Source organism: Macaca nemestrina, chromosome 14, assembly GCF_043159975.1.
Source record: "Macaca nemestrina isolate mMacNem1 chromosome 14, mMacNem.hap1, whole genome shotgun sequence".
Taxonomy (NCBI): Eukaryota; Metazoa; Chordata; class Mammalia; order Primates; family Cercopithecidae; genus Macaca; species Macaca nemestrina.
Window position 1 is genome coordinate 34,343,595 of NC_092138.1, and position 14,766 is coordinate 34,358,360.

Sequence of the window (14,766 nt, forward strand, 5' to 3'; positions counted from 1 at the left end):
GGGACATGGATGAAGCTGGAAACTATCATTCTCAGCAAATTAACATAGGAACAGAAAACCAAATACTGCATGTTCTCACTCCTAAAGGGGAGTTGAACAATAAGAACACATGGACATAGGGAGGGGAACATCACACATCGGGGCCTGTCGTGGGGTGGGTGGCAAGGGAAGGGAGAGCACTAGAACAAATACCTAACGCATGTGGGGCTTAAAACCCAAATGATGGGTTGATGGATGCAGCAAACCACCATGCACATGTATACATATGTAACAAACCTGCACGTTCTGCACATGTATCCCAGAACTTAAAGTTTAAAAAAAAAAAAAAAAGAATCGCACTTCACCTATAAAGACATACATGGACCGAAAATAAAGAGATGGAAAAAAAGATATTCCAAGCTAATGGAAACTGAAAAAAGAGCAGGAATACCTATACTTGTATCAGACAAAATAGACTTCAAAACAAAAACCATAAAAGAGACACAGAAGGTCACTATATAATGACAAAGGGGTGAATTCAGATAAAGGGTATAACAATTATAAATATATATGCACCCAACACTGGTACACCCATATATATATATATATACACCTAATAACATATATCTATCTAATAATATATATATCTTTAATGTATATAATAATATATAACATATAATTCTATATATCTTTATAATAAGAACTAGAAAAGCAAGAGCAAATCAAACCCAAAATTAGTAGAAAAAAAGAAATAATAAAGATCAGAGCAGAAATAAATGAAATTGAAATGAAGAAAACAAACAAAATATCAAAAAAACAAAAAGTTGATGTTTTGAAAAGATAAACAAAATTGACAAACCTTCATCTAGACTAACTAAAAACGAGAGAAGACACAAATAAATCAAATTAGAGATTAAAAAAGAGACATTACCACTGACACTGCAGAAATTCAAAGCATCATTAGTGGCTATGATGAGTAACGATATACCAACAAATTGAAAAATCTAAAAGAAATGGATAAATTCCTGGATACATACACCCTACCAAGACTGAACCATGAAGAAATGCATAACCTGAACAAATCAATAACAAGTAATGATATAGAAGTAATAAAAAGTCTCCCAGCAAAGTAAAGCCCAGGACCTGATGGTTTCACTGCTGAACAAATCAATAACAAGTAATAATATAGAAGTAAAAAAAGTCTAGCAGCAAAGTAAAGCCCAGGACCTGATGGTTTCACTGCTGAATTCTACATTTAAAGAACTAATGCCAATTCTACTCACACTATTCCAAAAAATAGAGAAGCAGGGAATACTTCCAAACTCATTCTATGAGGTCAGTATTCCCCTGATACCAAAACCAGACAAAGATACATCAAATAAAGCAAACTTCAGGCCAATGTTTCTGATGAATACCGATGCAAAAATTCTCAATGAAACTGAATTCAACAACACATTAAAAAGATCATTCATCATGACCAAGTGTGATTCATCCCAGGGATGCAAGGGTGGTTCAACATATGCAATTTAATTAATGTAATACATCATATCAAGAGAATGAAGGACAAAAATGATCAAATGATCATTTCAATTGATGCTGAAAAAGCATTTGATAAAATCCAATATCCCTTCCTCATAAAAGCCCTAACAAAATTGAGTATAGAAAGACATCCCTCAATATAATAAAAACCATATATGACATACCCACAGCTAATATACTGAATGGGGAAAAACTGAAAGCCTTTCCTCTTTTTTTTTTTTTTCTTGAGATAGAGTCTTGCTCTGTCACCTAGGCTGGAGTACAGTGGCACGATCTCAGCTTGCTGCAACCTCTGCCTCCCAGATTCAAATGATTCTCATGTCTCAGCCTCACCAGTAGCTGGGATTACAGGTACATGCTACCACACCCAAGTGAAGTTCCACTATGTTGGCTAGGCTGGTCTCAAACTCCTAGCCTTAGGTGATCTGCCTGCCTTGGTCTCCCAAATGTTAGGATTATAAGTGTTAGCCACCACATCGGCCGCCTTTCCCCTTAGATTACAACATGACAAGGATTCCCACTTTCACCACTGTTACTCAACACAGTATTGGAAGTTTGTAGCGAGAGCAATCAGACAAGTGAAAGAAATAAAGGGGATTCAAATAGGAAATGAAGAAATCAAATTACCCTTAGGTGTGGGTGGCTCATGCCTATAATCTCAGAACTTTGGCAGGCCGAGGCAGGCAGACTGCTTTGAGACAAGCATGGGCAACATAGTGAAATCTCATCTCTACAAAAAATTAAACAATTAGCTGGGTGTGGTGGAGCATGCCTGTACATGCCTGTAGTCCCAGCTACTAGGGAGGCTGAAGTGGGAGGATCACTTGAGCCTGGGAAGTTGAGGCTTCAGTGAGCCATGATCATGCCACTGCACTCCAGCCTGGGTGACAGAGTGAGATCCTGTCTCAAAAAAAAAAAAAAAAAAAAAAAAAAAAAAAAAAAAAAAAAAAAAAAGGCAAGGGGAAAGAAAAAGAAAGAGAGAAAGAAAGAAAGAAGAAAAAATTGTCCTTGTTTTTAGATGATACAATTTTATATTTGGAAAAACCCAAAGTCCACCAAATAAATATTAGAACTAATAAATTCAGTAAATTTGCAGGATACAAAATTAACATACAAAAATCAGTAGCATTTCTCTATGCCAACAATGAATAATCTGAAAAAGAAATCAGGAAAGTGTTCCCATTTACAACAGCTAAAAAGAAAATAAAATACCTAGAAATGAACTTAACTAAAGAAGCTAAAGATCTCTACAATGATAACTATAAAATATTGATGTAAGATTTTGAAGAGGTCACAAAAAATAGTAAGATATTTTATGTTTATGGGTTGGAGGAATCAATATTAGTAAAATATCCATACTACCCAAAGCAATCTGTATTAAAATACCAATAATATTCTTCACAGATATAGGAAAAAAATTCTAAAGTTTATATAAAACCACAAAAGACCCAGAATAGCCAAAGCTGTCCTAAGCAAAAATAACAAAACTGGAGGAATCACATTACCTGATTTCAAATTATACTACAATAAGCTGGATGTGTTGGTACATGCCTGTAATGTCAGCTACTTAGAAGGCTGAAACATGAGAATCACTTGAACCCAGGTGGTGGAGGTTGCAGTGAGCTGAGATCATGTTCCCCTGTCCCCCACAAAAAAGAAATAAAAATAAAAATAAATTATACTACAGAGCTATAGTAATCAAAATGGCATGGTATTTGCATAAAAACAGACAGATGGACCAATGGAATAGAATATAGAACCCAGAAAAAAGTCTATAACCCTACAGTGAACTCCTTTTCAATAAAGGTGCCAAGAACATATATGGGGGAAAAGACAATCTCTTCAATAAATGGTGCTGGGAAACCTGGATATCCATATGCAGAAGAATAAAACTAGACCACTTTCTCTTGCCATATACAAAAACCAAATCAAAATGGATTAAAGACTTAAATCTAAGACTTCAAACTATGAAATGGCTACAGAAAATATTGGGGAAAATCTCCAGGACGTTGGTTGGGCAAAATTTTTCTTGATTAATAAACCACAAGCACAGGCAACCAAAGCAAAAATCAACAAAGTGAAGAGACAACCCCAAAGAGTGAGAGAAAATATTTGCAAACTACTCATTTTGAGATATCATCTCATCCCAGTTAAAATGGCTTATTTCCAAAAGACAGGCAATAACAAATGCTGGTGAGGATGTGGAGAAAACGGAACCCTTGTACACTGTTGGAGGGAATGTAAATTAGTGAAACCACTATGGAGAACAGTTTGGAGGTGCCTCAAAAAACTAAAAATAGAGCTACAATATGATCCAGCAATCCCACTGCTGCATATATACCCAAAAGAAAGGAAATCAGCATATCAAAGAAATATCTACACTCCCATGTTTGTTGCAGCACTCTTCACAATAGCTAAAATTTGAAAACAATAAAAGTGTCTATCAACAGATCAATGGATAAAGAAAATGTGATACATACACACAATATAGTATTATTCAGTCATAAAAAAGAATGAAATCCTGTCATTTGCAACAACATGGATGAAACTGGAGATCATTATGTTAAGGGAAATAAGCTAGGCACAGAAAGACAAACATCACATGTTCTCACCTATTTGTGGGATCTAATAATCAAAACAATTTAACTCATGAGGTAGAGAGTAGAAGGATGGTTACCAGAGACTGGAAAACATATAGGGGGTGGGGATGATGGCGGGCAGGTGGGGATAATAAATGTATACAAAAAAAATAGGAAGAATGAGTAAGATCTACTATTTGATAGCACAAGGTGACTGTAGTCAATAACAATTTTACATTTTAAAATAACTAAAACAGTATAACTGTTTTGTTTATATAATAACACAAAAAATAAAATGCATGAGGGGATGAGTACCCTATCCTTCATGATATGATTATTACACATTGTATGCCTGTATCAAAACTTCTCGTGTACCTCATATATACATGTACTCTCTAGGTACAAAAATTAAAAATTAAAAAAATTACATGGAACCACAAAAGACCCAGAATAGCTAAACCTGTCCTAAGCAAAAAGAACAAAACTGGAGGAATCACATTACCTGACTTCAAATTATACTACAGAGCTATAGTAAACAAAATGGCATGGTACTGGCATAAAAGCAGACATATAGATCAGTAGAACGGAGCAGAGAACCCAGAGATAAATCCACACATCTACGGTAAACTCATTTTCAACAAAGTTGCCAAGAACATACGTCGGGGAAAGGACAGTCTCTTCATAAATGGTGCTGAGAAAATTGGATATCCATATGCAAAAGAATGAAACTAGATCTCTATTGCTTGCCATTTACAAAAATCAAAGAAAAATGGATTAAAGGCTGGGAGTACTGGCTCATGCCTGTGAGGCTAAGGTGGGCCAAATGCTTGAACTCAGGAGTTTGAGACCAGCCTGGGTAACATGGCAAAAACCCATCTCTATAAAAAATACAAAAATTAGTTGAGCATGGTGGTGCACACCTGTAGTTCCAGCTAATGGGGAGGCTGAGGTTGGAGGATTGCTAGAACTCAGGAAGTTGAGGCTACAGTGAGTCATGAGCATACCATTACACTCCACTTTATTTTTTTATTTATTTTATTTTTTTTTTTTGGAGACGGAGTCTCGCTCTGTCGCCCAGGCTGGAGTGCAGTGGCCGCATCTCAGCTCACTGCAAGCTCCGCCTCCCGGGTCTACGCCATTCTCCTGCCTCAGCCTCCCGAGTAGCTGGGACTACAGGCACCCGCCACCTCGCCCGGCTAGTTTTTTGTATTTTTTAGTAGAGACGGGGTTTCACTGTGTTAGCCAGGATGGTCTCGATCTCCTGACCTCGTGATCCGCCCGTCTCGGCCTCCCAAAGTGCTGGGATTACAGGCTTGAGCCACCGCGCCCGGCCTACACTCCACTTTATAACACACTGTTTTCTACATAAGGCTAGCTACATCCCTAATCTTATTTAAGCTCCCACCTCTTTCAGACACTATCATACCCAGCCCCCCTTCCCACCCCGAGCACCCCCATGCATTCTGGAACTCATGGTCTGGTGAGTGTTGTCCAAGAATGGCTACAAACCCACATTACTATGATATTGGACTCCTACTTTCGTAGTCATTTGTTAGTTAACTGTAAATTTTAGAAGGTTTTTGAGTAGAGAAGTGAAACAATCCAACGTTTGGGAAGATTTTCTTGTGCAGGACTGGAGGAGGACGGGAAGGAAAATCATTGCGTGTGTGTGCGTGGGAAGTTATTACAACTATCTATCTCGAGGCATGCGAGGTAGGAGGGCCTGAATTGCCATGAAACGCAGTGACGATAAACGAAGGGACCCGTGAGAAAGGGGCAAAGAGGTGTCTCTTAATAAAATAAGCAACGGCCTGCTGTGGGAGGATTCGGGTCTCAGTACAGGCTGCCACTGTCAGCTTTGCAATATTCCTCGACCCTTTCTTCATAAGACAGGATGGCTCTACCTTGCAAGGTTACAGCATGGAGCTGGGGGACTGCGCCGGCAGTGCGCTGAGCAGCATCCTTGCGATAGGGTGAGTGTGCCAACCCTTGTTTTCTCTCTTAGAAAGAAAGAGGAGGGGTAGATAATAGCATCTTCACCCCAGTAGTTGCCGTAAGTAGTGATGCTAAGAATCCGGCACGTCGTAGGCATCAATCTCAGTCCGCCATCTCCCCTTGCTACCACGCCAGGAGGTACCCAAAGGAGACTGCCCTGACTGGCAACTCCCGCGCCGGGGTTCCCGGGCCACCCTCACGCGTTGCCTCCAGCCGCGCGCTGTTGCCAAGGCCCGGGCACCGCCCAGCTCCACTACGGACCAATGGCAGCGCGGCTTGGGCACCGCCCAGCTTCAGCGCGAGCCAATGGAGGCGCGGCGCGGGCACCGCCCTGATCCGGCGCGGGCCAATAGCGGCGTGGCCCGGCGCGGTGGCCGCCCCGGTCGGGCGGGGGAGGCGGGGAGGTGGCCACTGGCTCCGCCCCGCTCCCCTCTGACCCGGTGTCTAGTCTCTCCGTCTTCCTGTTCCAAACCACGTGGACGCGTCGGGGCTGCGGGAGGCAGCCCCAGCCGCCGCCGTCGGTGTCGCAGCCACCACCACCGCCGGGGTCACGGGTCCCGCGTCTGTCCGAAGTCGCCGCACTCGGGCTGCTCAGGTCTCTGCGGAGGGCGCGCACATGGCGACTCAGGCGAACTCCCTCAGCTACGCGGGGTGCAACTTCTTGCGCCAACGTCTGGTCCTGTCTACCCTGAGCGGGCGCCCCGTCAAAATCCGAAAGATTCGGGCCAGAGACGACAACCCGGGCCTCCGAGGTAACTTGGTGTGAGCGGCGCGCGGCGTGGGCGCGGGGGCTGAGGGGAGACCGAGCTGATGCCCTGGGGGCCCGCGCGGCGTTGGTTGGGGGCTCGGCGTCCTGCGAGCGCGTCGGGGAGGGCAGGTGGTGCGTCGCCTCCAAAGCCGAAGGCGCACGAACGGTGGGGGAGGCGGGGTCGGCGCCCGAGGGGAGCGCTCAGCTGCAAGCTGCGCTCTGAGTCTACGGGGCGCTGGTAGTAAACAGCTGCACGTTTTCCAGCTTTACGTGTAGCAACAAATCCCTGGCGTCGCCCCCTCGCTTCCCTTCAGTCCCTCTTGCCCTCGCCATAAACCTCTCAAAGGAGAAAAACAGTTTGTTGGACCAAAATATGGTGAATGAGCCGAGGGAGAGACATTGGGAGAGAAAAGTACCTCGGGTTGGTTCTCTGTCCGTCTCAAAGCAGGTCTCAGAAGCAGCTGCCCCCTTGGACACCGGCTGTTCCTGTCGCCATGATTTCTCGGCTGCCCTCACACTTGTCCTTGGGTGTGGAGAAAGAAATTTTTAAAATTCTGTTTGTTTTCAGCCGTGACTGTGATTGATGTGCGCAGGACAAGAGCTTTGAGATAGATTTTTAACAGTCATGGGCCTAATTGCCTTGACTTTAGAAAAAAGGTTGGTGACAAGCGCTAAACTGCAGGCTTCCAAGCTCACTTCTTGCTCTACAATGATAGGTTAAAAAAAAATAGGCCCATTTAAACCCACATCTCATTAAATGGCGCCGGTTTTCAACTGGCCTTGGTTTACACCTGGCCCCCTGGAATGAGATACATGCATTTAAAAACTTCTGACTGGTGGTTATCCCAAGTTGGGCGAGTCAGTAGTCAGGCGAAAAAGGAAAAACCTGTCTGTAAATTGAAAGAGAGTGTTTGTGGTTGGTCCTGGAAGCTTCCTGGGTAGTGATGATGTGTTTTATTTTGCACTGGCTCTTGTTTTATCTGTCTGAATGCATTTTTTGGATAGTTAGATCTCTGCCTGTCTGAATGCATTTTTTGGATAGTTAGATCTCTGCCTGTCTGAATGCATTTTTTGGATAGTTAGATCTCTGCCTCTACTGGGTGGTGATTGGTTGCACATGAAGGGCGAAGATGCCATGCTATTGATGGAGATAGAAGTTAGGAAGGAAAGAACCAGAATATCCCATGTACAGTGGTAAAAAACCTAGTGATGGTAGGAAAAACTTGTGTTGGTGGTTCCTGTCCTCTCTCTACTGCTCAAAAACACTGAGAAAGTTAAGGAGAGACCACAAATGGTTTATGGCACGACTTTTCCGTCAACAACTGTTCCACTTAGTTTGACCCTTGGGCAAAGTGTTTGCTTGATTGCTCTGTGGCATTCTCAGCCAGCTCTCCATCCACTTTACCCTCAGGTTAGCTCAGAGAACTTGCCACTAGCTGGATATGGTAAGAAGATGGGCTTCTACTTTGTATAAATACTAGGCATAACTTTTTTTTTTTTTTTTTTTTTAAGAGAAATGGAAGTATAGCCTGGAAATCTGGGCTCTCAAATCTAATTCTATTTAGAGTTTTTCTCTTGACAGGTGGCCTCCAATTTAATATTTAATGTTGCAAAGTATGCTTCTCCTTCTCCTCCTCCACTATATGTGAGCATCTCTTCAAAGCATCTCACACATATGAGCTCCCATTTCTTCCAGGAACAGGGCTTGGCCACTTGGTACTTTCTTGAAAGGGTGTCAGACGCTGATACCTGAGGGAGGTAGAACTGGTTGGCAGGTGTGCTGGTGTTTTACGGGGACTGTTACTTTAGAGCATTATGTGCCTTACCTCGTTCATATACCAGGGGAAGAAAGAGACTCCTGATTATTTGTGCATCCTTGTGCTGGCTTCAGGGCCTCAGAAACCTTGTAGATGTTTGTCTGCTTAATTTCTTTCTTTCTTTCTTTCTTTTTTTTGAGACAGAGTCTTACTCTGTCTCCTAGGCTGGAGTGCAGTGGTGCGATCTCAGCTCACTGGAACCTCCGCCGCCCGGGTTCAAGCAATTCTCCTGTCTCAGCCTCCTGTGTAGCTGGGATTACAGGTGCCTGCCACCATGCCCAGCTAATTTTTAGTAGAGTATTTTTAGTAGAGATGAGGTTTCACCATGTTGGCCAGGCTGGTATCAAACTGCTGACCTCAGGTGATCCACCTGCCTTGGCCTCCCAAAGTGCTAGGATTACAGGTGTGAGCCACTGCACCTGGCCTGTCTGCCTAATTTCTTACAGAGGGAACTGATAGATATGCATTTGCAGATATACATGTATATGTGTATTTGTATATGTGTACATGTAAGTGTATATACATATACGTACACACATAAATAGATGTAGTCCCTGACACATGATTTCTGGTCATAGTCAAGGGAGTCCTTGGTAGCTTGATTGAAGATGTAGCCGGAAGGCTGTGTTGCCTCTCATCTGTCCCTTTCTGCCTTTTCCTGACTCAGATTCTCAGAGTTGGAAAAAACTCAGAGCATATCCAATAAAATCTTCAGCTCTAATGCAAGAATCACATCTCTTAAAGGTGCTTGCTTAAGCATCCCTCATGGTGTGGGCTTTGGAGGGTAGGGGTGGTATGGGAGGCTTTCGGCCTCAGGAACATTTATTTAGAAAGTGTTTATTGAGCCCCAGTGTGTGCAAGGCTTTGTATGGGAGCGTGTAATATGTGTGAGAAGCTGCTTGCCCCTGCTCTCATGGAGCTTGTCATCTAAGTTGGATGTTACTAAGTTTGAGTAACTTGAAATAGGAAGGATTGAGTATTGTACAGGGGCTCAGTGGAGTTCAGAGCAGACTTCCCTGAAAGTTACAAAGGAAGGCAGGTTTTCTGGGTCTGATCTGGAGAGATAGGATTGAGATGGTGGCTGCGGAAATAATTGTTTGCAAAATAAAGTTTTTTTTTTTTTTAAAGAAATTTTACTTTAGAATCGGGGGTACATGTGCATGTTTGTTACATGGATATATTGCCAACTGGTGGGGACTGGGCTTCTAGTGTACCCATTATCCAAATAGTGAACATTGTACCCAATAGGTAATTTTTCTTTTCTTTTTTTTTTTTTTGAGACGGAGTCTCGCTCTGTCGCCCAGGCTGGAGTGCAGTGGCCGGATCTCAGCTCACTGCAAGCTCCGCCTCCTGGGTTCATGCCATTCTCCTGCCTCGGCCTCCCGAGTAGCTGGGACTACAGGCGCCTGCTACCTCACCCGGCTAGTTTTTTGTATTTTTTAGTGGAGACGGGGTTTCACCATGTTAGCCCATGTTGGGATGGTCTCGATCTCCTGACCTCGTGATCCGGCCGTCTCAGCCTCCCAAAGTGCTGGGATTACAGGCTTGAGCCACCGCGCCCGGCCCCAATAGGTAATTTTTCAACCTTCCTCAATCTTCCTCCTTTTTGAGTCCCCACTGTTTGTTATTTCCATGTTTATGTCCGTGTGTATCCATCATTCAGCTCCCATTTATAAGTAAGAACATGCAGTATTTGATTTTCTGTTTCTGAATTAGTTCTCTTGGGATAATGGCCTCTAACTCCGTGTTGCTGCAAAAGACATTATTTCATTCTTTTTTTCTTTGTTTTTTTTTTTTTTTTTTTTTTTTTTTAGACAAGGTCTCACTCTGTCATGAGTGCAGTGGTGTGATCATGGCTCACTGTAGCCTCAACCTCTTGGGCTCAGGTGATCCTCTCACCTTAGCTTCCTGAGTAGCTGGGACTACAGATGTGTACCATAGCATCTGGTTGATTTTTAAAATGTTTTTCGTAGAGATGGGGTCTTGTTTATGTTGCCCAGGCTGGTCTTGAACTCCTGGACTCAAGCAGTCCACCTGCCTCAGCCTCCCAAAGTGCTGGGATTACAGGCATGCATCATCATGCCCAGCCTGATTTCATTCTTTTTTTATGGCTGTGTAGTATTCCGTGGTGTATATATACCACATTTTCTTTATCCAGTCAACCATTGGTGGACACTTAGGTTAGTTCCATCACTTTGGTATTGTGAATAGTGCCGCAATAAACATACAAGTACAGGTGTCTTCTTTGTATAGTGATGTCTTTTCCTCTGGGTAGATACCCAGTAGTGGAATTGCTGGGTCATATGGTAGTTCTGTTTTGAGTTCTTTAAGAAATCTCCATATGAAAGAAACAGTTTTTAAGTCAAAAAGTTCTTTATTTTCTTTATTTTACTGAGGTAAAATCCTTAATTTGTCATGGTCATAATACTTGGCAATTAAGAGCTTGGGCTCAGTATTGGACCTTGGTTTGAGTACGAGTTCTGCCTTTTGCTGTTAGCTCTTGGTCCTTGGGCAAATTCTTTTAACTATTCTCTTCTGAGCCTCAGCTTTTTCACCTGTAAAGTGGGGCCAGTACTACTGACCTTACAAGGTTATTGTGAAGACTAAATGAAATAATACTTCAAAGTGTACTGAACAGTGCCTGGCACATAGGAAGAATAAATGTTAGCTGATTTTATTATTAACTTGAACCCACTTGAACCCACTGGGTATAGGTCTGCTCCCTGGCATGCCAAATCCATTCCTGCTTCTATATGGAAATTTTTCAAATATTTGAAGAGAATTATGCCTTCTGTAAAGTTCTCTTCTTAGGTGGTTGTTTCCATGTATTTGTATGTTATATGTAAAGCACAGTAGTTTTCAACCAGGGGCACTTTTGTTCAGTAGGGGACATCTGGGAGCATTTGGAGATATTTTTGGTTGTCACAGCTTGGCAGAGGGGAATGCGACTGGCCTCTAGTGGTCAGAATCCAAGGATGCTGCTAAATATCCTATAGGACAGCCCCCTACAACAAAGAATTATTGCATTCAAAATGTCAGTAGCGCTGATGTAGGAAAATCCTGGCCTACTTGACATTAGTTATTAAGCCTTTTTTTTTCCACGTGTCCCTAGTGATTAGGAATAGCAGCATGTGACACGAAGAAGACTACACAAGGATTTAGAAACAAATGAGACACAGGTCAAACTCTGACTTCAGGCAAATCAGTGAATCTCTTAAAACTGTGCCCTTCCATTGCAAAGGGGTTGTAAATACTGAAAAGGATCTGAACCCCAAAGAAGGATGGTCCCAGGATGGTGGTTATAATTGTCCAGCCACATGTATAATTTATGCTTCAGTTTTGAGGAACATGAACAATTACGTTTATCTCATTGTACTCTTCCTTTCATTGAAGAGGAAGTAAATATTTTTTTCTTGCTGCTGCTGTTTTACTCAAGGTAAAAAAGCCAACACGTAGTTAGGTAAGATAGTTGGTGAAGGCGAATGTGTACTGAGGGACAGAGCTGGAAAGAGAATGTGGCCAGCTCCTGCCTGAAGGGCCTGTTCTCTCTCATTTCACAGCGTGATGGACCTGGGTGTTCCTCATCAGTATTATAAAGCAGCTGTGCAAAGTGTCTCTATCTCTGGATTTCATGAGGGCTGTGTCTTGCAGGGTTCAGTTTAACAGTCTCTGTATAGTGTGAGGTCTAAATGGAAGAGAATCCCACCAGAATAATTGTTTAAAGTTGGAATAGCAGAAATAATGGACTTGAACAAGAGCAGTGGTATAGGAGTTAGGAGACAGGACTGCTACTACCCAGGATCCTGAGCAGGTCACGGAACTGAGCCTTAGTGTCTTCCCCTGTGAAACAGAGGAGTTACTTGGTCCCATGGGGGAGTGCTCCATATGGCTTAAGCAGATAAGATTCTGAAAAAGAAGAGCTAAGTGGAGTTTTAATCAAAAGGGTCCTCTAAAATGTGTTAAGGAAGCACGCCACAAAGAGGTCCTTTGAAAGGTCAAACATGTTTTGGTAAACCAATGCATTGTTCTGGGAATAAATCTGTCTGTTCCCAAATTGGATCTTTTAAAAGGAGGATGTGCCTATATTTTATTTCAGCCTGGTTTGCGACCCAGAATTCTTGATGGACAACTGGTTTTGGGGCATGGCAGATAACTGTGCTACTAACTGTAGATTGAATATGTCCTGTTAATAAGGAACATACCCTGTTGTGCCTCTTATGGCAAAGTGTGCTTCCAGGAGATGATTTTTGACTGCCCAAAATAAGACTTCTTTTTTTTTTTTTTTTTGACAGACAAATGCCAAGAATCCTAATGACCAATTTTCAGATACAGTGTTGTTTGGAAGCTGTTGTATAAATGCCTTTTCTTTTCTTTACTTTTCTTTCTCTCTCCCCCTCCCTCCCTCCCTCTCTTCTTCACCCTTCCCCCAATCCCCCTCTCTCTCCCTTTCCCCATCTGTCCCTCCCTCCGTCCCCTTCCTCTCCTTCCTCTTTTTCTCCCTTCCTCCCTCTCTTTCTCTTTCTCTTTTTTTCTTTTTCTTTTTCTTAGAGATGGGGGTCTCACTATGTTGATCAGACTGATCTCAAACTATTGGCATCCAGTGATCCTTCTGCCTCCCTGTCCCAAAGTGCTGAGATTACAGGCATGAGCCACAGTGCCTGGCCATAAGAGCTACTTCAGATGGAACTACCTACCATCTTTTTAAAAAAACCAAACTTTATTTTGAGATAATTGTAGATTCACATGCTGTTATAATAAATAATGCAGAAAGATCCTGACTGTACGGCCATCTTTTTTTCATTTAATTGCTTTTGTGCCTTTGTACAAAATCAGTTTAGCATTTTTGTGTGGATCTCTTTCTGGGTTCTCCATTTTGTTGCATTGATTTACATGTCTGTCTCTTGTCAATACCACACAGTCTTTTTTTTTTGAGATGGAGTCTTGCTCTGTTGCCGCTGGAATGCAGTGGTGTGATCTTGGCTCACTGCAGCCTCTGCCTCCCAGGTTCAAGTGATTCTCCTGTCTCAGCCTCCAGAGCAGCTGGAATTATAGGCGTGTGCCACCACGCCTGGCTATTTTTTTTTTTTTTTTTGTATTTATGTAGAGACAGGGTTTCACTGTGTTGGCCAGGCTGGTCTTGAACTTCTGAGCTCAAGTAATCCACCCGCCTTGCGCTGTCAAAGTGCTAGGATTACAGGTGTGAGCCACCGCTCCTGGCCAGTATATCACACAGTCTTGATTACTTACTGTAGCCGTATAATGAGTCTTGAAGTTGGTTAGACTGATTCCTCCCAGTTTATTTTTCAAAATCATTTTAGTTATTCCAGTTCCTTTGCCTTTCAATATAAATTTTAGAATAATCTTATCTAATATACAAAAAAGCTTTCCAATATTTTGACAAGAACTATATTATACCTATATGTCCATTTGGGGATAATTGTCGTCTTTATTATGTTGAGGTGTTAATCCATGAACGTGATCTGTCTCTCTACTTACTTAAATCTGTTTCTTTTCCCTAGATGAAATATTATAGGTTTATTTAAAACATAATTCGCATCTTGCGATGAGAAATGTTCATTTGTTCATAAAATGTTCATTTTTCAATGTTTACAAAATGTTCATTTTTTTTTTACTTTGTAATTTACAAATATACAGAAGTAGTTTACTGAAATTTATATTACGTATTTATTACGGCAGGTAACTACATGGAAAAAAATTTTGTTCTGTCTTAAGCATATTGGGGAATAAACCATTTGACAAATTGTTGCACATCTGAAACCACAATGCATAACAAACTTCAAAAAATGGTAAGTTTTTTTGTTTGTTTTTTTTTGTTTTTTTTAAGACGGAGTCTCGCTCTGTCGCCCAGACTGGAGTGCAGTGGCACGATCTTGGCTCAGTGCATCCTCTGCCTCCTGGGTTCACGCCATTCTCCTGCCTCAGCCTCCAGAGTAGCTGGGACTACAGGCGTCGGCCACCACGCCCAGCTAATTTTTTTATTTTTAGTAGAGACGGGGTTTCACTGTGTTAGCCAGGATGGTCTCAATCTCCTGGCCTCGTGATCCGCCTGCCTCGGCCTCCCAAAGTGCTGGAATTACAGGCGTGAGCC

General features: G+C 42.3%; 1 protein-coding gene across 2 annotated transcripts in view; it reads left to right on the top strand.

Moving 5' to 3' along the window:
- Nucleotides 1-6,552: 6,552 nt before the first annotated feature.
- Nucleotides 6,553-14,766, top strand: part of LOC105491839 (RNA terminal phosphate cyclase like 1) — a 65,577-nt gene continuing 57,363 nt past the window's right edge. Inside the window, exon 1 of one of the 2 annotated variants that reach the window (XM_011758555.2) lies at nucleotides 6,553-6,844. In XM_011758555.2, coding sequence (XP_011756857.1) covers nucleotides 6,709-6,844 — 136 coding nt within the window. In that variant the 5' untranslated portion in view covers nucleotides 6,553-6,708. The remainder of the gene's footprint in view (nucleotides 6,845-14,766) is intronic. The other variant, XM_011758554.2, reaches the window with a different exon arrangement.